Source organism: Dendronephthya gigantea, unplaced genomic scaffold (assembly GCF_004324835.1).
Source record: "Dendronephthya gigantea isolate DGI-Jeju-01 unplaced genomic scaffold, DenGig_1.0 000092F, whole genome shotgun sequence".
NCBI lineage: Eukaryota > Metazoa > Cnidaria > Anthozoa > Malacalcyonacea > Nephtheidae > Dendronephthya > Dendronephthya gigantea.
Genome location: NW_021163102.1, coordinates 457,889 through 482,884, shown reverse-complemented (window position 1 = coordinate 482,884; position 24,996 = coordinate 457,889). Strand labels below are relative to the sequence as shown.

At 37.3% G+C, this 24,996-nt stretch overlaps 2 protein-coding genes across 2 annotated transcripts; one reads left to right on the top strand and one right to left on the bottom strand.

Annotated features, from left to right (window-relative positions):
• Positions 1 to 466: 466 nt before the first annotated feature.
• On the top strand, positions 467 to 13,065 carry LOC114533528 (TBC1 domain family member 30-like). Its single transcript, XM_028555058.1, has 9 exons — positions 467 to 880; positions 2,195 to 2,359; positions 5,472 to 5,533; positions 6,086 to 6,151; positions 6,235 to 6,354; positions 6,885 to 7,070; positions 7,564 to 7,910; positions 9,970 to 10,075; positions 10,538 to 13,065. The coding sequence occupies exons 1-9, from the start codon at positions 499 to 501 to the stop codon at positions 11,609 to 11,611; spliced, it is 2,508 nt and encodes an 835-aa protein (XP_028410859.1). The 5' UTR covers positions 467 to 498; the 3' UTR covers positions 11,612 to 13,065.
• A 2,425-nt stretch (positions 13,066 to 15,490) lies between these two features.
• LOC114533493 (probable ATP-dependent DNA helicase HFM1) lies at positions 15,491 to 24,940 on the bottom strand. The gene is made up of 34 exons (XM_028555023.1): positions 24,825 to 24,940; positions 24,411 to 24,700; positions 23,881 to 23,982; positions 23,342 to 23,412; positions 22,648 to 22,780; positions 22,074 to 22,225; positions 21,871 to 21,951; positions 21,625 to 21,789; positions 21,485 to 21,531; positions 21,056 to 21,209; positions 20,869 to 20,957; positions 20,708 to 20,751; positions 20,505 to 20,606; positions 20,240 to 20,265; positions 19,980 to 20,099; positions 19,828 to 19,875; positions 19,488 to 19,534; positions 19,001 to 19,134; positions 18,829 to 18,876; positions 18,629 to 18,709; positions 18,469 to 18,560; positions 18,123 to 18,229; positions 17,872 to 17,919; positions 17,707 to 17,770; positions 17,522 to 17,555; positions 17,326 to 17,407; positions 17,159 to 17,205; positions 16,992 to 17,077; positions 16,845 to 16,877; positions 16,717 to 16,767; positions 16,227 to 16,384; positions 16,019 to 16,122; positions 15,846 to 15,919; positions 15,491 to 15,652 (listed from the first exon to the last, which is right to left on the bottom strand). Exons 1-34 carry the CDS (start codon positions 24,938 to 24,940, stop codon positions 15,491 to 15,493), a joined length of 3,192 nt encoding a protein of 1,063 aa, XP_028410824.1.
• Between the last annotated feature and the right edge of the window lie 56 nt (positions 24,941 to 24,996).

The window sequence follows — 24,996 nt, the reverse complement described above, 5'->3', positions numbered from 1 at the left end:
CACAACGCAGGCACTCGCAGCGAGCTAACGAGTTGATTTTGCGATGAGTGGGAAAGAAGCTTTAGTCAATAATGACATAGTTGTTTAAATCAGCGGTTTAAAGTTTACCTTTCGCATACGTGTACTAATTTAAATGGTTATGGTCATTATGCAAAATAGGCTGGATTTCGTATTGTTTGCTTATGGAAAACACTGAAGTACGTGCTTTTCACACATTTGTCATAAACATAAAAGAATCAGTTGAGTGGGAGACATCATGAAGCAGTTCAAATAATGTCCTCGCTCGTGGCCAGAATTTAGTCTGTTTTTGGACGAAATAAAGGAAATTTCAATACAATCTGCGTAGTGCATACAGCACTTCAGATCGGTGACGTTCAAAAGAGTTTAAAAGTTGAAGAGGTTGAGAGTGAATTTTTAATTAATTTCTCGTTGAAATATAATTCCGCTGGTTGAGGAGCGGTGGCTCAAAAACAAAGGATGGCCTGATCAAGCAAGATCATGGAAGATGTTGACGTTAACAGTGGGCAAAACAAACTTCAAAAACCTATCTCCTACGGCGACAACGAAAGTGTTATAAGCGATGACAGTTCAAGTCCAAAGAGTATAGACTCAGAATACAGTTTTGAGACCACTGAAAGCTCACTAGAAGACGAGCAATGGCAATATACAAGCGATGATTCAAGGGCATCTAGTCGCTTAAGCCGGCAATCATCGATTGTTGATGGGCTTTTAACCGAGATTTATGATCGTTACCATCATGGATCAAGGTCTGGGGACAGCGACAATGTCACAGAATGCTCTACAACATCATTTTATAGTGGCTCTTTCGAGCTGGACGAACGGACGCAAAGATGGACACGATCACAACTTAATGGCAAAGGTAAATATTATACCGTATAGTCGTATACGACTACAGTAGAAATGTACGATGCTATTTTTGAACACATTTTAGTATTATTTATCGGATGCAACGACGTTCAGTTTTCAAAAAGGCAAGATAACATTTTTGTGGTATTGTGCTAATAAACATTTATTTAAAAATCGCCGCATATTTTTCGAATTATGAAAATTAAAAGGCCATATGAATAAATATTAGTTTATATATGCCATAAATATTATATTAAATATATTCAGTTTGATAATACAAAGAACGTTTTTCCAAATGTATTTGTGTAAATGTGAGTTAAACACAAAATCTTTGTTTAAGATTTCCTTTAATGTTAGAAAGGATGTTTAATCATTCATATATAAAGTGAAATGGGGGGGAAACATATGTAATTAGTTTTGTACAAATATTTCCTCAGTTGTAAACTTTAAAAAATCACAATGTTTTATTGTTAAATGTTTTATAAATCTTTGGGGTGCATTCAACTGTTGTCAAGTAACATATTATTTGCCAATTATTTATTTTACCTCCCCACAGAGGCTGGAAAAAAAACAGGAAATGCAATATTTTATGAAGTTTTATTATCAAAATCCCTTTCTCTGAATTTGGCATTATGTTCAGAATATTTGAACACAACACATGTGTCAGAATTACCTTCATATCATATATTACCAACATATCTTCATGTTAGTATAATTGCAAGGGAGGTTTGAAGGTAGAAAGATGCTAAAATGACATGTGCAAGTACAAATAAGAGAGGCTCTTTCTACTCATCACAAACCCGACTAGCAAGCTCATTGTGAGTTCTTCCATCTGATTAAAAAAATCAACACGAAAGCAATTTCATTGGATAAAAAAATCTTACATGGAGCTTTCGGGTAGGCCATTGTGTGATTGTGATGTTGGACGAGCGTTGAAGCTGGGATTGTGTTTAGCAGAAGGAAACTAGTTCTATGGCATCATGCATGAGTTACATGGCATAACAGCTATCACAATCGGTCATTCATATTGCTATTAAAATTCATTTGTATTTGGATCCCATGAAAGTTTATCCTATGCATTGTGAAAATCAAAATCACAAAGCTCTCTACAAAGTTGCCCCTGAAAGATCTCTGTTTTTGCACCTGTAAGATTGATGTCGAAATGATAACGTAATACTTTTTACTGTATTTAACCGTGTATATAAACATAACCCATCAAACTATTAATCCAGATAGCTAATTGTGATTTAAAGCTAATTCACCAAGAACGAACTTAATTGACCAGGCCGACCCAGTTCTTAGAAGGTTTGATCACATTTCTCTTTAGATCTGAATGAGATTCGTCGTGTTTTGGATGAACTGAATAGCTATGTCACTTTGTTGTCAGGGCGACTTGTTCGACAGTTAAAGCGTCGCGATAAAAATGCATACAAACTACAACGAAATTTTGACATCCTGACGGCTGTTCTCCAAGCTGTTTCTCTCAAAAGACGTAAGTAAGCAGGTGTAACGAAAAACAATATTCCCAATGCAATCCCATTTACACAACACGATATTTCTTCCAACAAATGAGGAGGAGTACCATGTTGCATGTTTGCTTAAAGTTGAAAATATCTATTCCCGGCCTTATTGCTGCTTTTCTTTTCAAGCGACGTTTTTCACACGTGGGTGAACGCATAACTCAAATCATTATATATTTCACTGACAGATAAAATGACAGAATGCCAGTTTCATTTTTTACCTGTTTTCGTTTAACTATTCAACATTATGACACAAAGAATTCAACGTTTCTATGCGTACAGGCACGCATGTGAAAACGCTTAAAGTCATTTTAGCCGAACTATGGTGAAAGCCTTAAGAATCGCGACGGCGTGCAACGAAACAAGATTACAAGAGTGTATAAACTGTATGCTTGGTTAACATGATTTAGATATGATTTTGCGTTCATTAAATGTATCGTAATAATCCTATAGTTTTAATTTTACTTGGGATATAGAAGCGCGCATTCACTATGAGTTTCGGTTTTAAACATTGCTTTGCCAGTTTTAGCCCCATTCACCCCCATTTACCGCGCACTGTTAACTAGCACTGACGACGCGGCTCAAATTTGCCTACCCTAGCTTTCAATTGGTACCGAACTTCCTACATATCGTTACACTCCGACGATATAATTTTTGTCAAGATTTGCAAACCTAAAAATCAATCTCTGGGAGCTCAAGACGCCCTTCATACTTATTGATATTTGATAGTTGCATTTCAGACTCCACCCTAAACAAGCAGGGGTTTTGCGCATATCGGCAGCTTTTGCATATTTTGTTGACGTAAAATGTTCTTTGGTAAAATATTCATTTACAGCAATTCTGTAAAACTGTACAAAAACGTGTACATATGTCGCAATGTTCAATTTAGTTTTTGTTTTTCAATCAGAAACACCATATATGGCTATACATACTGTACAAACGACATTTTTTAAAATATAAAGTTGATCTGAATGTATTAAACAAAATTAGCCGGAAACGGTTTCCATAAAAAAACCCCCCAAATCACACACAACGCCAAATCATACTAATATCCAATTGCAGTGAATCCTCCTAATATGTAATGAATAATATCATTATTAAGACGACTTTATCGCTTCGGTCGAGAGATTTTCGCACTATGAAAGGACGAAACAGATTTGACTAAACAAACCGGCGATTTTGCTCACATGCAGCACGAACGTAGCAACCACTTCACGCCGAGTATTGAATCTAAAAAAAATGCAAAGCATAACGAATAATTTCTGTTGCCTTAGTTGCTCATTCAATCGCCACAATGTCTTAGTACGTTGCTATGCATCTATCGCTACGATGTCCTCAGTTGAGAGCAAGAAACGTAGGCAACCATGAGACATGCAGTGATAATAATTCATTGATAATAACGTGGCTGAAAAGCTTTTTTTTCTGTCATATCTTCTCGTATGCAATAGGAATTTCTTTTGTTGAATGCACGTCATAATGTTATATCATGATTCATGACATGCGTGATGATCTATCGGTTTTTACGCATCACGGTCGATGATCGTCGACTGTCAATTCGCCATGGGAGATTTGAATGATGTTAAACAGGCGAGCTTACTTTCATTTTCATTCACTTTCCGATCTTTCTGACCGAAATTGGTCGTGTTGAGTGTCTTTAATCATCGATATCTTTTTTTGAAAAACACTTTCAATTTAATCGTTCCCATCGTAATCTCAATCCATGAATGAATGCGTTGTTGATTTGAAAAACACTTTCAATTTAATCGTTCCTATCTTAATTTCAATCCATGAATGAATGCGTTGTTGATTGTTTGGTTTACCTTGGATGGTTTTCGATTGCTTAACCCTCCACGGTTTGTTCAGGCTGACTGATTCGCTTTCTGTCTGTGTTTGCTGGAGCTTTCAACAAGGAGTAGCTCGCATTACAATCACCATGCAGTCATTCTGACACAAACCATGATTTATAGACGTGGCTGCCGCGATGTATAATATTTAACATAACGCCACGAGCTCGAGGCTCGTATGAAGGGCATTTTTTTAAGGAATTTTGCCTACTGCGGTGAAGTGAGTATCGATCGGGCCCTTGTGCATGCAAGACAGAAAAAACACAACAGTAGCATGACATATATGCACAACATGCATGCACTCACAGTGTATATTAATGTAGGTTTGACTGTCATAACTACGAGTCTATGACAATGGCATGATAATTAGCCCGCAAGCAGGTTTAGCATATATATAATTGGGCTATTTGCAATTAAGAATCAAGATTGTTATATCAGAGTAAACACAGCTACATATTTAATGAAAAAAGATTATTACGTTCTTTGCTGTGACATAAGGGCCCATGCTATAAGAAAACTAGCTTAACTAGGTTCACTACTCGCGCAAGCGCAGGGCCTACTGGGGTAAATACCCCAGCAGTTAATAAATTAAAAAAATGCCCCGCGCGTATGAGCTGAAACCGGGTTTGCTATCAGCCGTATATGACCCTCGAGCGAATTCTCATGATAAATTCTTAGTTTTTTACTGCAAATTGTTCACACTACTCACCGCATATGAACTGATATACATAGTGAGCAGCTGAGCCAATCAGATTGCGTAATAGCTCATATACGGGGAGTAGCTAAATTATTATAATTTATTTTATATTCAAAGTCTTACCCAGAACCAACGTTAACAAATTGGCAATTACGATTTTAATAAAGATTTTGCGCAATCAAATGTGTCATTCTGCTCAATTTGACCATAGCGAGGTGGTAATAGTAATCAATATTCTTAAATTCAAAATCCAATCCGAATTGGTGCATAGCTAATTCTCTTTTTTAATGTCTTAAATCCGTTATCCTAAATAAAATATCAAAACTATTGGATAATTCTCCAAACTTTTCTCCACAAAGACAAGAGAACTTTAATATACTGCAGTTTATTTAACTCTCCTGACGAAGGCCCTCAGGTCGAAACGTCGAAAAGTGTTTTGTCTATTTTAGGCAGTTGTTATACCACATTTGATATACTCATTACACTGGAATATTGATCAGGGGTCACCCTATATCACTGTAATGATGTCTCTCTGTTATTTAGGTATTGATACAAGAATTAAATTTTCCTTCATTCCTCAAAGTGGAAAAAAAGGCTTTCGTCAGGTATAAGGCCGGCGAAAAGGCAGACTATCTGAAGCAGGTTGTACGAAGCCCGTCGCATGAGCTTGCTCGTTTAATTAAGGCTAAATTCAGGCGCGGTAGAAAGACAGTTTTCGTTGACAGAGGACCGAAGCTGAATACGCTAATGAGGGAAGGGGGGTTTACGTTATCTAATTATGGACACATGCCGTGAAAACTGGCGCTCTCAAAAGGCATTAGTCGGACACAAGGCCGATATACGAATCTTTGAACGTTTTGAAATGAATATCGAACGAAAATCGTTTCTAAACTAACACCTAGTGTAAAATACATGAGTTCACTACCAACAAGAAATTCAAGAGTGTTATTGAGTTTTGACTTCTGTACCTTTGAAAGTAAACAGACTTCGTACAACTGGCCACTTTTCATAATTTATTTACATTTTTTTCCTCTTTTCATTCGTCTTCGCTGGGTTTGTCAATGAACCGAATTTTCGCCAGAACAGAGCAAAACCAATGCATTTGTGTATGTATATTAACCCATACAGTAAAATTGAGTACTTTCTTTCCATTAAAGTGGCTGGATTCATTCAAGGCTATATCAAGACTACCTCAGGGAGTTCCGACTCCTTGGAGAAGACGGGTAAGGGACTAGGGGCTAGTGAATCATCAGGCGCGCACGAGCCATGTTTGTTGTACTAATGTTTTCCGTTTTGTCATGTATAGCTCTGGTTAATATTGGCCGAAAGTAAACTTGGTCATTTAGACTGGAAAAAGACATGTCAATTTTGTTTTAATGAACGAAGTAACCCGGATGATGATAATCTTGGCGCTCAGATTGTCAAGGTTGGTCCAGTCAAAAACAATATAGTTTTGCAGTCAAATTTGTTTGTATTCCATCTATTGTCCCGGAAAAGAGTACTCCCTTACTCCCTGTGATTTAATTTGTAAGAAGTTAAGAACGTCTAATGCGTTAGTATTAATAAATCTGGATCACGCATCCAGTTGAACCGCTAATTGACACTACCAAATAGGATGGCGCTTATGCATCACGGCTACACTCCTTTCCTCAGTGACACATCTAACCAATCAGAACACCGAGTGCCAATTTGGCGAAGGACATGACGTCCATGCATGTCCATGGTCTGATATATAGAAGTAGAGCACGTTTGAAGCCAATTTAAAGATCAAAGATTTTTTATGGAATTTAGCCACTGCGATTTTATTTGTCAGTGGAAGGGTAGTAAATGGCTTGAATGGCCTTATATGTAACCATTTCTAGATACAGAGTTGGCTGTCTCAGTATAGGCATTAATTTCATGGTACGTTAGAAGTTTTACGGGATTCTAGAAGTCGCATTGCGGTTTTTTTTTCAGGATCTTCATCGAACGGGTTGTTCATGGTTCTGTGAATTTGAGACGCCAGAAGAACGCGCCATATTGAAACGTGTTTTGCTAGCTTACGCAAGATGGAATAAAACAGTCGGTTATTGTCAGGGCTTCAATGTCATTGCTGCGCTGATATTGCAAGTCATGGATCGTTCTGAGGAGGAAGCGTTAAAGGTAAAAATTAGCGGGCGGAATACGGATGAGATACTCGTTAGAATATCAACGGGATTGTGTAAAGGCCCTCCATAATCCTGGTTCATGAAACATAACGATAAAACGGATATTTGTGAGTGTTTGATAACCATGTAACAACTTGATAAATGACTTCATGGAGTCATTTATCAAGTTGTTACATGGTTATCAAACACTCACAAATATCCGTTCTATCGTTATGTTTCATGAACCAGGATTATGGAGGGATGATGGGGTAAGGGAATGGGATATGGAGAAATACGCTCTCGTGCAAAATATAGTGATATTCAGTACAGAGATTCCTAACAAGAGGGGGCGATAAAAAGTTGTTAAAATAAGTTGCGAATTGTCATTGTTTTGCAATGATCACTGTGAGATACCCTAATTTTGATGTGAGATTTGCTTGAAAATCAAGTTTTTTCACATCAATTCATATTTACAGCAAAAATATAATTCTATCATTCTTCTGTTCAAGGTGATGGTATATTTAATTGATTTCTTGCTGCCAGCAAACTATTTCTCCAACAACCTTCGCAGCCTTTCTGTTGACATGGCCGTACTTCGTGAACTCATGAAAATCAAGCTGCCTGACCTTTCTGATCATCTTCAGAGCCTTCAACGACAAGCCACTGTCCATGATAATGCTGGCTCGAATTCTTACGAGCCTCCGCTGACCAACGTTTTTACAATGCAATGGTTTCTCACGTTATTTGCAACATGTCTGCCCGAGCAGCTGGTGCTCAGAGTGTGGGATTGCATCTTGCTTGAAGGATCAGAGGTGTTGCTCAGGGTTGCGCTTGCCATCTGGGCCGCTATTGGACTGTAAGTACACATGCATTTTTTCGTCTCTAGAAATTTCTGTTCTTTATACTTTCATCTTAGCGCTAATTAAATCTAGGAAAACGGGTAAGAATAATGTCATATTTTATCCGCATCCTTCTGACACGCTTTATTTCACGTACATCTGGAAGGCGAAGTTCACTATATTATTTTGAGTGAAGAAACTTTTGTTGTACTTTCCTACTACAACTACACTATACTACAAAATTTTGCGGGTAAAATTATTTTTGATACATGTAATAGAAATGAAGTTATATGTCATAACATGTGAGTTAAATTAATATAACTCAGGCTACTTTTGATTCAGCTAAGTCTCAGTTAAAGTTCCGCCGTAAAGACATAACACGCGAAATTATATTCCCAATGTATTCTCCATTTTTCTAAGTGTTTATTGGCAGTACGGCGTTTCTTCGAAAAACTCGATTTCGTAGTTTGTTAAGGTGGCGTTTAAATATCGGATGGTTGGTGGAGTATATGAGAGGGTCAACTGCTGCATTCAATGTAGAAGCAAACAAACACCAAACTATTTTCCGTCGAAATAAGCTCGTTTTTCGGGAAGATATAGTTGGATAGAGATAAAACATGACAATAGTTGGTATATAAGCCCCGAAAAATGTCAGCGCTACAAGAGATAATCGAATCAACATGCGATATTCTTTATTTAATAGTTTATCTTTTGTAGTCAAGACTGCATTTCGTTGTTGTTTGCTATTTTTACGCTTGTCTCTAGCAAGTTTGAACAGATACATATTCCAAATACTTGTGGGTAAAATCAGTATAGTGTAGCACAATGTATAAAGATAAGTTATATATTTGATTCCTGTCTGAAACATAATTCCGAAAACAGCTGTTAGTAGAAATGCGAATGCCCAGGACGCTACAACTAAACCCTTCGCTCTCGTATTGGTCATCAAACCAGGATATCGTAGCGAATTATACACAGATAGAAATCTGTTAAATATCAAATTGAATATATTCCCAGCATTTGCAAAGATGATAAATGTATACCGAAAGCGCCCATGACAACGAAGACGGCGGTTGAGGGAAATGTGCAAGCAGCAAAAATCATTAAAATTGTTGTAAAGCAAAAGAACGCATCTGCAATTGCCAAGCTTAGAACGAACCAGTTTGAAGGGAAATCCAACATTACCCTGTGCTGTAGGATTATCACGACTACACAAAAATTCTCCACAAGTCCCACACTCCCAACGAGAGTAAAAATGCATTTCATCACCAAACATTCAGAATCCGTGAAGTCGCCGTCTTGGTGAATGCTTGTGTTTGAGCGAGTTAAATTGTTACCGCTTAAAAAATTATTTCTCATGCTGTAGAATAATTTCCAAACAGAAGCTTTAGCCGTAGCTTTTGATGTGGTATAAAGTATAGTGAAATTATCATAGTGCTTACCTAAAGGTGCGATATAAGAATAGACAAAGGCAGCCACGCGCATATTGGTCCGTTTTCAGATAATTATACAGGCAGGTGAAAGGTCTGCATGTTTTCTATGTATCAGACCCCACCCATGTCCGTATAGCGCGTTGGCTTGCACGCATTTTAGTCAGACTGTCAATTTCATGTTTTAGCTAATGAGTACGCTAAACATATCACGTCGTATATAAGTAGCCCGGAGCCCAGTATAAAAAACACACAGTAACAGAATCACTCAGCCCTTAAACGCCCTCGCCCCACCTTGATTTTAATGCAAATCGTTGTTGCAAATTAACATGTCACTTATTGGTCAGAGTGTGCGTCATGTGATATGCGTAATTATGGAACTTAAAAGCTTTCGACCGTTTAGACTAAAATTATGAAAAAAATTATGACATTAGTGTAGTGGAGGGAGAGTGTTGGGCAGGTGTGTGTTACAAAATTATTTGTTACAAATATACACACGCTATTTTAAAGGGTTCACCTATAGTTGCTCAATAGCGCAATTCATGCTAGATTTTCATTTTATTTTCATGTTACTTCATAACGTTTTCAACTTTTACAGGTAAGAAAAAATGTAATTTTGCTTATATTTTTTCTACTTTTATAACAGGCAATTGGAAGACCTGGAAAGTGCAGATGAGTTTTATGGAGCGATGGGAAGAATTTTACCTCAGATCCAGGAAGGATTACTTATTAACGACTCTTCCTTGATGTCCGTAAGTTGTATTTTTTGACTATTATATTCTTCTTATGAATTCACTTTATAAAGGTTTGTTCAGTTGAGCCATATTATTTATCAGGAAAACCTGACTCAAGAATCAGTTGACCTAATAAAACGCAGGTCTCAGGATTCTTGATAGAATAAAAACCCTCTAAAATTGACCCGATGTGCTTCATTTGTTCAAGTTAATAGTTCGTGCCTTAGCAACCGAACCGAATCATGCATTTCTTGTTAAAATCAACCAAATATTAAAACAGAGATAACAGATGTAGAAAACCCCCAATACAATTGTAAATGGAGTTGTAAATGGTATTACAGAAAGTTTATAATAAATACAAGCAAACCCAGCGGTTTAAAATGTACGAATATCAATAAAAACGTTAGGCAGCTGGACCGCCCCCATATTACACATTTTCATAGTCAAATGGAATTATCGTTTCGGTATATTGCATTGTAGATGGTTTACAACATGGCGCCTTTTCCTTACCCAAAAATCGTAGAACTTCGTGAAAAATTCACGTACAATATTCATCCCCTTGCAAGTAACGTCTCACCAGAGAGGAAAGTAAAACCCAAAACAAAAGATGCTTATACATCAAGTGATGACGAAGATGACGACATCAATCAATTGAATATAGGCTGTCTTGGGCTACTCTCTCCCCAGGCTGCTTTAGAAGGCAACGCGCCGAGAACCCGCGTCTCTGGCGGATATCCCTTTGCGATGGATTTTAGTAAATCAAGAAAGGATTCACAAAATGCAGCAAAGTCCCGACCACCATTTGGTGTATCCGATTTAGAGAAAGAGTATAATAGGACTAGAAAGATGCAGCAACAAGCTGTAGTTGTATTTTCTCAAAGTAACACGAGTAAGTCTCAAGATTTACGAGAGGTGCCACCAGCTATTAATCACCTGTTTGTTGTGACACGCGCAAGACGGAATAAATGGAAAGAACAATTGCAAAAGGAACGACAGCGGCAAGAGAAATTACTTCCCGTGCGCGAAGAGGATGAAATCCGGGAACGTGGTCACGTGGAAAAGAACGTGAACGATCATGTGACTGACGCAACCGAACATTTAGTCGGGTTGTTTAAAGGCTCCAATACAGACGATAGCCCATCAGGTGAAAAAGATCATGAAAAAGAGCGTAGCTCGGTAAATTCAGACTTGACGCAAATCTCAGCTAACCAAAACCCGTCAGTCAGAATATCCAAAGGCTCGAAGGATACGAACACTTTCAAGGTTTCTAAAAGTTCACATATCTCCGGCAGTTCGAAACCTGTGAGGGACATAAGCCGAAGAAAAGCGGTTAAGACATCACTAAGTATATCGCCTGTTGATCCCTCGCTTGTTTTACCCGACAAAAAGTGCATATACCCGGCAAAGTTTTCCCCTTTTCCCGGGACGAGGACAAGTGTTTCTAATAAAAAAGGGTTGCTATACAGTAAGAAGACGGATACCGAGGCGCCTAAGAGACAGTCATTCATCAGTGGACCACCTTTACCATATCAGACAAGGACGAATAAATTATAGTGGAGGTCCGAATTCATTTTTCCATCATGATATGGCCCCAACTGGCAATGCATGTTGGTTAATTTTATCGGGTAGAGTCTATACACAATAAGCTTTTAGCATAGAATGAGAGGACGGAAGGGCCACTTCATTTGGAAATTTTGGATGTGAATGCGCATATCGCATGTGTTCCGCTAGTCCTCTGATTATTCTATGCTCCAATTTAAGTCACAAAACAAAAGACGAAATTCTCATGCCCGTCACACTCGCCAAGCCAGTAGCTAGCATAGTTCCGTCTGTAGCGCATGTATGTTGTAGGTTGTAGACCCGCGGTGGCCGCAGACAAACTTTATGTGAACTGGAACCATCACTCAGATGCTATCTTCGAACCTGAACTGAAGGACCAAGTTGAAGTACATTTATATTGTTGTCTTCATCGTCAAATATCGCGTTTTTGAAAACAATAGAGACTGGCACTGGTCCTGAATTCAGCTTCAAATTGGTTTTCAATCTCGTTCCTCGAGCTCGCGATCCTCTAGCGAGGAAACGGAATCTCTGGAAGAAGCCAAACTAGAACTCGAAGCCAGAAATCCTGGCTAATACTAACTGCGCACGTATAGCAAACATTTGATACCTTTCGAAACAAACTTTGATTTGATTGAACGATGTTTTTGTGTTTCAACATTTTTCAGCATTTTCAACAAAAATGTCTCTTGAAAGCATTGCTCACAATTTTTCTTTATTGTATTACATACGGCGTCCAGTCAGAATCATTTCTGATTTCGATCATCCCAGAGCCTTCGAAGAAGATTGCGACCTCCGGAAACGAGATGTATTGGTTTCAAAAATGGCGGATAAATAACCGTCACCGACTCACCGTTTCAGTTTTTGTAGAGCTCAACGAGGAAAGATTCTATCGTGTTTGATCTTTCGTTTATATTTAGTAAAAAGCATAGACAAATTCAGTTATTACTATACAGCTTATGGGTACACTTAGAGTGCATCGCCATATTCGGATGTCTGAAATATCGATATGAATGAACCTAGATTGCAAATCCGGTGCAGCTAGGAATTAGGAGTACCAAGGCAGGCGTAGGTTATTCATGTGATTGTATATACATTAACTGGACTGTGAATAGATTACAGATAGAACACATGTTGCCAACCAGAGTAATGTATCTGGAGTATTAAGCTGGCGACGAGTGCCTTCAATTTTTGACCGGCGTAGTCCAGGTTTATTCATATCGAATAATATCCTACCCTCAGTACCCGAAATCATTAATTGCTGCGACTAAAATCGTAGCGTATTCGCCGTTTTATTTAAGCGCAATTATAACTTGTTTTCAAAGTTTACTGTAGAATTGTATAGGCATTAGTTTATTTTTCATTCATTCACGTATATAGAGTAGTTATTTAAACATACGTTAAATATATGTTATTCTTTATTAATTTATTAAAAAACGTCAGTAAATAGATTTTTAAACGCATCTTGATTTTCTTCGTCATCACTAGAAAAAAGTGAAATTATTTCATGTTACCTGGGGTGCATTTTGGAAAGCTGGATTATGGGAAAATTTGGGCGTCTATCAACCCATCTGTATAAAAAATTTGAGTAATTCATTCATTTTTTAATCGCTATTGCATGCTTCTGCTATACTGTCATGTATATTATAGATATTTGTGCCATACCTTACACCCTCGCAAGCATTGAAAAAACTCGTTGAACTATTAAAGCTAGAAAAAGATTATATCATTAATTAAGAAACAGAACCATAGAAACCCCGGGAAAGCAGTTAATGAAGCTAACCTTTTTAAAAGGACTGGATTTGCAACTGATTTCTCCCATGTACTTGCATTGGCTTCTTCGTCAAGCATGGAATTGAATGGTCTCTCATGGAGAACGCTCCTAGATCCTGGCTTATAAAACGCCCTTGTTATCGCAGTTTCTTCAACGCATGTCGGACCTCGAGCATTAGCTAGTAAGCTTTGGGTATCAGTGTTGGAAGGTATGTATTCTGGACTAGACAGATGCATAGATTGTTCTCCATATCTTTGATTTGGATTCTGTCGCACTTGCGAAACGTCATCTTGATCAATGGTGTTGTTGTATTTCCTCGTGAGATGACCATCTATTTCATTTTTTTCTGAATTCGAATTGCGGTTGAAATATTGATTCCAAGACCATGATTTTTGTACCGGTGTTTGTTTTTGTAGAGATCCAAGGTTGTTTGGAGATACGTTTTTGGCACCATGACCATTGAAACTGAAGCAGTCTTTATAAACTGATCTTCCTGAGTGGCTCATTTCATTCTGTACTTGTTTTCTGGCTTCTGCAACATCACCAGCTGTTACAAACTCCCCGAATCGATCAATTTTATTTGGTGCTGACAGAGATCCCTTCCTTGGACCAGTGCTATTTGGCCAACTGAAATTTGATCTATGTGACGTACAGCTTGGCGCGTGAGAATCACTTTGATTGTCTTGATGGGTTACCGTGAGTGGCTTGCTGAGATTTGGTTTGGAAAGACTTGGTCTGGGGAGTTGATTTTTTTTCTTTGGTGGTTGGTCAGCCATGGTTTGCTTGTTTAGGTTTTGTGTAGTGCACGGGTCGTAGTGTTGGTGGGTAGGGTAGGGTTTAGGAAATGTAGCAGATTTCATCTCTGTCACCTGATTATTGCCCGAACTTGGTCTTAACACTACTTGATTGGACTTGTTAGTTTGAATACTTTGGTATTTCTTTGGATACGTTTGTGGAATTATTCTTGAGTTATGTTCTGTATTTGCATCAAGCAACTGATCGCTTTCTTTTGGTGCTTGTTTGGGTTTATCATCCAAAAAGCTGTATTCAAGATACCAATCATCATCGTCGTTTCCCTCTTTATCGTAATCTTCATCCCAAATGTCATCTGTCAGATCAATCGTATTTGGAAAATCACATCCTGAGAAAAAGTTGGTTGGAAAGTTGGTTGTAAAGAAGACGTATATAATAGTCTAATTACTACCACTTTCCATCATAAAAAACGTCTATATTTACCCTTCTCCTGATGAACATCTGCGTAGAATTCCATATCCTGCCACTCATCGTCATCGAAGTCTTGTATGTCGAAGTCTTCAATGTCGGCATTATTCTGAACATTAGGACGTGGACACTTTTCTTTCCGTTTGTACTCGTACTGTGATAGAATACTTCTGCCTTTTTCAGAACGAGAGCTGTGAGGATCATCTTCATTGGAATGCCCCTGAAATGATCCAATAAATGAGCACATACAATAGAATTTGTATGGGCGCAAAACTTTAAGTTGAACTCTGATTTTCATCATTCAAAATTTGTAATTCAATGTTTATTGTAAAGAAGATGTACTAGTTTATTTACCATAAGTCGTTTTCTCCCTGGTGTTGTCGGAATCGATTGATTTCTTGCGTGCAACTGGTTGACGAACAGGTTCAATTTGGATTCTAAAATGTTTGATCAATAGCGCGTGGGTCATTTTATTTGTGAGGGAGTTTAAAATGTTTATAAACTCACCTCGGGTTCTGCGGGCATTTTCTTTGTTGGGCGTTTTGCTTGCATTCTGATTAACACTCAACACCTGTGACAGAATAGTTATTGGGCTACATTAAGCTAATAGCTGTTTATGTAATCAAGGATATTAATAAACTGTAGACATCATCATATCTCTATTGCTTCTTATATAATATTCTAGTATTTTGTAACTTGTAACTTGAATATTTACCTTTGGTTCAGTTTTCTTAGCAACAGTACCAAATTTACAACATTCATGCGCACATCTTTCCCAAGTTAAGTTAAATGTATTGTAAAAACGAAAAAAGTTCGGAAACCTGGATCAACATTACGTAATGGATGGTACACAAATACTTCTAAGGCAAATCAAATGCGGTTCAAATAAATTTTTGACTTTCATAATTATACATTGTTTTCGTTTGGCCGTGGTAAATAAAATCATTCTTTCTTTTTGCCATTAAGATACAAGTGTTTGTTGATGCAGCGATGATTACATGGGTGTCTTCTTCCTTTTTCCGGTTGTGTTTTTCTTTCAGTATCTAAACACAAAATATTTACGGATATCAATTTTGGCCAATAAAAAATAGACAAATGGGCTGAAGTCCTCTACCTTCAGGCGCCACTTTAATAGGAGTGTTATTTCTTTTATGACTCTAGCGAGGAAATAGTGAAACAAGCAAATTAGCATTTAAAAAAAAGGTATTTTTAATAAAACGAAGATATTCATTTTACCAAGGGAGGATGTCTATGGTCAATGTTAGGCCCAGTGTAGTAAGGAGTAAATTTCTTCTGTAAATCAACCCCAACTATTAGAAAGAACTAACATAAGATATCTCACAAGATATGAAAGTATAACTGAGGCATGAAAGTAGAGCTGTATTTATTGAGATTTGAGAGGAATGTACCTATATCCTGACTTATAACGTTGATCATTAACTCAGAAGATGAATAAGCTCGCTTCACTTCGATCTTTTTGGACCATGTTCCCGTATTGAAAAATATAGCATCCCTAAATTAAATAATTTTCACAGAACAGACTTAATATGGACTGCATGTGTTACTTGTTCTCACTTTTCATTGTACAAGTTTCACATTTAGTTACATATTACTTACGAGAGTCGTTGCTTATGAACAATATGGTTATCGGCATCGGCGATAAGTACAATACAATAGTGAAATCCTGTTGATTTGCCGCTGTCTTGTCGCTTGATATAATTCACCATAGTCACTGATATCACCAGTTCAGCTCTGGACACACTGTAGTTAGACTTCTGAAAGACCAAGTGCAAAATACATATAGTGTAAAGTAATTTAATATGTCTGGAAAACTATAAACCAAGTATACGGTATAATTTAAGATAAATAATGTTTAATCATTATGATCGCTTTATTGAACAACTAGCTTTTCTACCCGACTGGCCTCTTTGGTAGGATTTCCACACAAATGCTAAACCAGTATATACGCTTACATTTTTCAATACAATTGCCTCCGTTGTATGGTCAAACCATAATTCCCCACCCCTCCTATTCTGAGTATTCTCCATTCTTCAATATCTACCGTTAACTAAACTCTCAACTTACACAACAAAGCATAACTAAATACCTGCTCAATATCCACCTCGTATTTCGGCAGCCTTGCAACAGCTTCTTTCACCTGCAAATATTTTGGAAATTATGAAATATTTTAGCGTGCACGACAGACTCATGGCAGAACTGGGATCATTACGATACCTGATTTCCGAATGGAGGATGTCGATTCAGAATCTAAAGAACAGATTAAAAAAAATTGCGATGTGGATTACAATATACTGGATGATATCATTGTGATATTATTATAGTTATGACGTTGCGACTGAAATATTGTTACTAAATAGTTACCAGCTCAATTTTTCGAGGGTTTGTTTCCTCGATTTTCTGAAATGTCGTTAAACCAGCATTGACTAACATCGTTGACAATGTCAATCCTACGTGAGATTGAGGGAAGTTTTAGATTGCAAGTATAAAACAGATAACCAATTTAATTTAGACTGCATAATCGAACGTACCCACTTTCTCTATTTGCTTTGAAACGTATTTCGAATTTTCCCATATCCTGCGGCAAAAAAACCCAACTTTCATATTTGGCATACATCAACTTTCACATTATCACATACACACTATATACATGCAATTTATTTAGTGTCCATGCAAAAGGTTGGACATTTGCATATACCTTGATTTGAAACATTTGCTTAACTGCAACGCGTTCATCAGAAGGTTGTAATTAGTTTGCAACATACAGAATTCATACAGACCTATAGGACATATAGGATATACTAAGCATAACTTAACAAACCCCGCCAGTGACCCCGGACAGGCCGGGCTCATGCATATCTGGAATCATATAACTGTACGGTCTTCATACTTACATTTAGAAACTCGTTGCCCAGATCGGAATATTTTCTAAAATAGGAAGCCTCATTGTGAGACCTTTTTTGAACAGGTTTTGAGAACAGATTTTAAGTGACAAGTACTGTATGACGATTGACGACACAAAAGGTGTAAAACAAAGGGAAGGATGACCAAGCCACCGTTGCAACATTGTTAAAGTTACCGTAACGTCTTGATTCAAAGAGAATTCGTTGATTGGTAAACATCCAAGTGTTGCTTGAAATAAGCTAGAACAAACGATACGGTAGTTAATTTCACACACACTTTAAAATTGTTTGAATTATATAACTACAGCCAGCCGGAGAAATTTCCTTCCACAACTTCTCACCAACTGATCTTCTGTTCCGTTGTCTTTATCCTTCCATTCATGGGAAATCTGTGTGAGGCAAATTGAAGGGGGAATATGGAAGAAATTTACAAGCAACTAAATAAAGTTATATTAATCTCGCCCACATATTTTACCCAATCAGCATTCAGAACGGTTGTCCAAATGGAAATCCATTAGTTATAAAAACTATAGCTCACACATATCAATACGAGTAAGAAATGAACAAGTGATGCATTTACGATGGTATATACCTGATAGTTACTCGGTTTTTGTCTTTATTTAAAGTGTTTAGAACTCTTTTTTCATTAGTTCTCAGCTTCAGATCAACAAATTCTTTACATTGACAGACAACGTTAACCTTGTTACAGGGAAAGTGCAAATATGGATTTTGATATGCATGCTTTCAGCTTTGGGTAGGGGTAAAGAATGGGTGATTAAGATTTCAATATATCAAGTATTACAGGATCTATCTTCAAAAGTGAATATAAAATTACTTTTGTACAGTTCAAAAAGTCTATTCAGCATTAAAATTTGTAAATAGTAATCTGGCTATATTCAAGATATTCTTATCCGGAAAGAAACTAGGCCACGTCTTACCAGATCATTTAAATCCTCGTCTCCTTCTAATGCCAGAAACAGTTTAATCGACTCAAATGCGATGCAGTACCTAGCCATGAGTTTTCCGGTGTCTAAGAAAACAAAATACAATATTTTGTATATATGCATATAAATAATCAACAACTTCGTTTATGGATACCTGTTGGTGTGAGATCAAATCCTTCATCCATATTAACCAGCCCATGATCTCGTAACGTATTTAAACTTTCGACACACATTTCTAAAATTTAGGAACACATGTCTTGTGTGTTGAAAAAGATTCAATGAGTACCGCGATGCTACTCCTAAGCGATTCAACAGGTTTTTGAGAAAACTGAATATAACTGGGCAAAGATATACCTTGTAGTTTTTTTTCTAAGACATCCATGTCAAGGCCTTCAGGAATACCTTTTTCAAAATAGAAATTGCAAATTTGAGAATTCGAGCATTTTGCATTCTTAAATGTTCAATACAATTTCATATTTAGGGCAAGCATTTCCTTCCTTGAGGGACGTAGAATTTAGTTTGTTACCATAGTAAGTGGGGTTCTTCAGTATTCTGATATAGAGAAATGTTGATTTCAACCATTCTAGTGCGATAGAAACATCTGTGATCGTATTTAATACAATTTCGGCGTTCAAATGCTCTATCAAGTTCTTGTGTAAGCTAAAAGAAGAAGAGTGATCTTATTAGTACGCATGATACACATCCAACAGAATTAGAACTGAACGAACGTCTCGTTTGCAAAGTGATGCGAGAAATAAAATTGCAACATCCATAATTAGCTATAGCGTTATTTGAAATTAGAAGGGATCTCTGCTTGTAACTGAGAAAAGCAATTTCCAACTGCCACCACAAATTCTGCAGATGGGTACTTCCGGTGTCCCACCCAGGGTTTGAACAGTCACATCTATCCACAAGATAGAAGTGCATAAAATTTTTGTTTCCAGTACAATCCTTTGCAATAGTCGTTTCCTATATAGAATTTGCGTTAGACAATAAACTTAATTTGGATTTACCTGCTTTCGATATTCTGCGTTCCCCCGATTATTGCTTGGTATTTTATCTAGGTGACGTTTAGTATATATCATATATGCTGCTGATTTCACAACCTTAAACTGAGCTAGTGATTTGAGCACTCAGTCCCTTTGGAGGACGTTGTGAGTCTTTATTGTATCAAATAGTCTTCAAAGCTAAATTTTCATGTTTACGAGTTTGAAGAATCAGAACTAATCTTCCCTTAGGCGGCGCTCAGAGTTGTTGTTGTAGAAGAAGAAGAAGGACTATGCATTATTTAAAGAATGAAACTGCATGCAATATATTTAAAAAGAGACGGTTAAAATCTTTTGAAGGGTATACTTTATTACACTCTTTGGTCATTATCACAGCTGTGGCAGAATCATCAAACTAAAAAAAGAGTTATCGTAAGTGTTTTGACTTTTGAAAGGATAAAGAATAATGATTGCTGCATGCAGTAATCACAATCATGTTTTAATTTTCCTAAGATAAACCTGAGGTCGTCCAGCTCTGCCAGTCATCTGCAAGATCTGTGACTCGGCGTATTCTTCAAACACTCCCTTCACATATTGCATTGTTGATTTAATGATCACTAAATGTGCTGGAAGATTTACCTGAAATATCGGATGTAAAATGTCGGGTCAGTAAAAAGAAAAATTTGGAAACTTTATACTTTTGGGCTTGACCTTATAGTTGCCTTGATTGACTATAGGCATCCATGTCATATGTATATGTATATCATTTAGTGGCTTACCCCCATTGCTAAAGTACTTGTAGCGACTGCAAAGAGATAAAGAACTTTCATTAATATTTCCTAATTTTCATGGGTTGGTTGCGTTGCAATTCCTTGTATATCAGTTGATTGAATAAGTTTTGTTGGTCTGTCTCATACCCCCGAAGTACAGTATCGAGCCACAGTACATGAGATATAGGTAAAATAAACTACAGGCAAGAATTTAGAGCCTTAAACGATAAAATATTTAACTATTTTTGAGCAAGCTTTAAGAAAATTAAAATACATAGAACGGGCAATTCTCCATTTGTGAACATGGCCTCAACAGATTTTCGATCAGATGAGTCCAATCCAGCATGATGGTAAGCCACACCACTCATGACAAGTTCTGTAATAGAAGATTTGCTTGGTTAAGTTGTGTTTGGTTTGTTAAACTAGGAATTAGCCAGGCGATCGTGAAACAACCGGCAATGCGTTTTTAGCAAGTACCTCGTAACTTGGAGTCATGAAGGGAATTGGCACAGCGTTGCAACCTGGAAATTGTTCAACAATAAGATGATCAAGCGGGCATAAACAGTTGGTTGTACTTTAAATGTAATAATGTGAAAAGGCCCCCAGATATTGATAGAAAGAAAGTAGAAAGTAGTAACCTTTGACGATGTTCTGAATTCATGACAAAACGATGGTCCTTTATAAGAGTGCTTGCCGCCTGCTGCGTTCCTTTTCTCGTGGAACAAAACTTTATTAAAAGACATGAAACGGAAAACAGCGAAAAGAGAAAGTCAGATTTCATATAAATTAGTCATAAAGTCATAAAAAAGGACAGTTTTGACCTACTACTAGTGTTGGTTTGTTCTCCGAGTACTTCTGAATTATGCTGCTTAATTTGTAGTTTAGAGAGAGATCAAATCTAAAGTTTGAGGTGCCTTCACTGCAACTGTAGCCTATAACCACTTTATGCAGTTTCACAGGCCGGTAACTATCGTCCATGCTGCAACGAAATGAAGACGATGATATACTGTGGGACAAATACTGCATGTGTGATGCATGGGTATAGACAAGTATAAAAAATTTCGGAGAGAAGCAGCGAAAGACTTCGACCAAAAAATGTAATTTTGCCGCATTCTTGGCTAGAAGTTTTAGAAAACTTGGTTGTTATTGTGGTTGCTATTTCTGCAAAAATTGCCAATGCTAGAGTATAAATATATAACCGTGCAATTCAGTCCAATCTGCATGGGTGTCTGCTTCGTATTATGCTTTTCGTACCTATAGGCCGCAGCTGGATGTTTCTCTGTTTCAAGCCATTTTCCTATCTGAAACGATAAACTTGGGTCAGTCTGTGGACTGTGGGCCTGAGTACCATGCGCAGAAATCGATGCATCTTAATTCTAAATATTTTTACTTACATCCTCGGCATTGGGAATCGTAGCAGATATGGCTAAGAACCTCATATTGGCTCCAAATATTTCCTTTTGATTACTGGCTCTACTTTCAGCAGTTTTGACTGTTTTCATTCTGCTTATGACAGCCTCCATTGTAGGGCCTCGTGATTCATCATTTAGTAGATGAACCTGAATGTATGACGTTTAAACACAACATATAGCAAATTCAGCTTGCCAAATAAGATTTCGTTCAGGAGCATTTAGTTTTACCTCATCAATGAGAAATAACTTCACAGCCTGAACTAAAGATCTGTTGTCTTTCCATTTTCTTGTCATGCTGTCCCACTTTTCCTGGGAGACAGATGAGATGTATATGTACATTAATAATTATTATCATGCAGGTAGTGCTGGTTTGGAGAGATTATGACCAATTTTAGATAACACTTGTTTTTTACTTCTACAGTTCTACTTACAGGAGTAGTCATAACAATATTAGCACTTTGTAGTTCCAAATAATCATCCATTTCACTGTCTCCAGTGAGTTCTTTACATTTCATTCCAACCGTTCCAAATTTCTTCGACCAGTCTTCATATCGCTCACTGCATAGAGCTTTCATTGGTGCCACTGCAATTTACAAGTTGCCTATAAAACTTTTAAAGTTTATAAAATCTTTCTAGTAAAGAGGAGGTAAAATCCAAATACACCTTAGTATCACGAAAACACCTTTTCAACACGTCCATTTCAATGTTTGATGCGTTTTACTAAATGCAGAACTGAATTTTCAGGTGTCACTGTTTGCAGATACATATTTGTAAAATGATCAAGCTTTTTTCCACAAATCGAGTTTTTGTTTGGTGAATCTTGTCTAAAGTATGTTCCAATATAACCGGGAAGCAGCGTGGCAGCGTCTTCAAACAACTTATACTAACGTACCAAACGTCATACTAACTCTCCTGACGGTGGCCCTCAGGTCGAAACGTCGAGAAGTGTTTTTGTCTATTTTAGGCAGTTGTTATACCACATTTGTGGGAACTTTCTATACTCACTATAAACAATCTTGAAATTTTTTCCTCGATCAAGGAAATTCATCATTAGTCTGATAATAGCTAATTCGAAGACAACAGTTTTTCCTGATCCCGTTGGTGAGCACACAACTACTGGTTTATCGGTATATAGCACCTGATGTGAAAAACAAGGAAAGTGGTGTAATTCGGATGTTTCATTTGAGACCCAAGACACACGCGTATGCGTACAAAAGAAATCCGTGGAGCAGAACAAATATATGAATATGCACTCCCTTTCCCCAATGATCGCATCTATTTTCAGCGCAAGCATCGGTTCGCCATCCCGGCCTCGGACCCAAATCAATTTTACGGGCCGTTCCGACTTCCGTCGTGGTTCCAATTAACTCCCTCTCTTAATCCGTTGCACCATAATTTCCTTTACTCCCCCCCCTATAGCCCAAAGCCCCTCTATAGTATATCTACGGGTTGGCCTCTAACCAATTTGTCTTCTTTGCCCGCAGCTCTGGGAGTAAGATGATGCAAGAATATGTTAATTTATGTGCAATTGATGGAACTTTGCAACTTGCAGTGGCATTCCTTACTAGTTTAATTTTAATTCACAGGAATCAAACTTAAATCATTTTCTTCTGTTTTGAATAATTTTATGGTGCCAGCAAGAGGAATTCGTTTCATTTGCGTTTTACTAAATTCGATTATGTTCAGAGGTGACACTTACATCATCCAGAACTTTCGATTGGACAAAGTTGAAGTAAGGAAAAGCAGAAAAGATTGTCCTAAATCGTTCAGCTAATAATTTTTGAGTAAAGTAAAATATTTGATGGACATTGAACAACGTAATTCGTTGTTTAAGATATTTTTACATTGCCTAATATCTATTTGCTATGCAGCCAGCAGCAAATTCAGCACAAAACATGCATGCTATCGGCTATTCTGGGAAGCAGAACTGACCCGTCTACAGACCGAAAACGAATTAAACCAGCTGGTTCGATACTATATCAGTATATTATGTAATTGGACAATATTTAGACCGGATCAAAACCAAAGGATACGTATTTCCGCTACAGATCTTAACTGTTGGCTTCTATATGATCCTCTTGAAGGAACTGAAAAATCACATAGCCATACATATTTGAAAATTAAAAATGATATTTTTGATGTAACGATTTCTATGTTGATATGTTTGCCAGCTTTAGTATGTCAGTCCCACAATAATGCCTGTTATTTCTTGTTGGCGGTTCGCGTTTCACAACTTACGGTTTAATACCATCTGACTAGGTGTTTGAAAATCAGTAAGGTTGGTAGCTGAATGGTAATTATCATCAAACGGATCTTGTTCATCTTCAAACTCCATTTCGTCTGAATGATGAAGAGCACGGTATAAATTACAATCGTACAAAAATTTTATTGGCCGGGTGAAGAAGCTCTTAGTTTTGCATGTTTCATGCCATTGTGTTCAGGAATAGGGGTTGGTGTGGAGGGGTGTGGTGCGCACCCTCCCAGCATAGGCCAGACCGCTAGAGAGGGTACAGGAGGGATACAAATGTTGACACGTTAAATTTTGGAGGAATTATTTTTAAGGAAATTAGTGCCAAGTGGCAAGTATGAATATCATCATCGGAAATCATCGGATGTAGTTAGGAGTTCACAGTCTCTTATGAGGCTTGTTATCATCTCATTTAGTATAGTTCGACGGCAGCTGGCCTTCAATGAGTTCAATCCTACAAGAGCACACTACTCACTAGATTCATTCACTCTTAATTGTATTGAGAAAACAGTACATATACCTTCAATGACATTGTAGCTTTTCATTGGGCTTAAATGCTGGGAGAAAACTGCATCATCAACTGTATCTCGTTGTCCAGTGAGAATTTGGGAACGTTCTCTTGCTGTTGATCTTAAATTGCTAGACAATACTCGCCACGATGCTGAAGGACTTTGCTTTGTTGCATGTGGTTGAACCTTAGCTACGGTTTTACTTTGACTAGCGTAGGTTGGCTTTTGAGTGGCTTGCGAAAAGAGAAGTTGCGAGAAATTTGGAGGAGGGGGGACATCAGTATGTTTGAACTGTTTGAATCTGATAAATTTGAAAAAAGAAAAGGTATTAATAAATTAAAACGTGGTGTATAATTTTTTTGTTTTACTTTTACAAAATATACTAGTAATCTATTAGTGCTGTAGCAGTTTATAGATAAACGTACGAAGAAGTCGTTTTGGGTGTTCTTTTTTGAGAAAACTCGTCTTCTGAGAACAATTTATGAAAAAATAGGTCTTCGTCCGCAGCAAACGGTTCATCAAACAAACTTGGTCTTGACATCTCGAAGTGGCCTGTGAAAATTACAATAGCGGCAGCAATGATTCAGTATAAACTAT

Coding starts and splice junctions, on each gene's coding strand:
- LOC114533528 (XM_028555058.1), top strand. CDS start 499: ATGGAAGATGTTGACGTTAACAGTGGGCAAAACAAACTTCAAAAACCT. Junction 881..2,194: donor ATCACAACTTAATGGCAAAG/GTAAATATTATA, acceptor ATTTCTCTTTAG/ATCTGAATGAGATTCGTCGT. Junction 7,911..9,969: donor ATCTGGGCCGCTATTGGACT/GTAAGTACACAT, acceptor CTTTTATAACAG/GCAATTGGAAGACCTGGAAA.
- LOC114533493 (XM_028555023.1), bottom strand. CDS start 24,940: ATGTCAAGACCAAGTTTGTTTGATGAACCGTTTGCTGCGGACGAAGAC. Junction 22,226..22,647: donor AAATTTCAAGATTGTTTATA/GTGAGTATAGAA, acceptor TGTAAATTGCAG/TGGCACCAATGAAAGCTCTA. Junction 16,385..16,716: donor ACGAGGTGGATATTGAGCAG/GTATTTAGTTAT, acceptor TTGGTCTTTCAG/AAGTCTAACTACAGTGTGTC.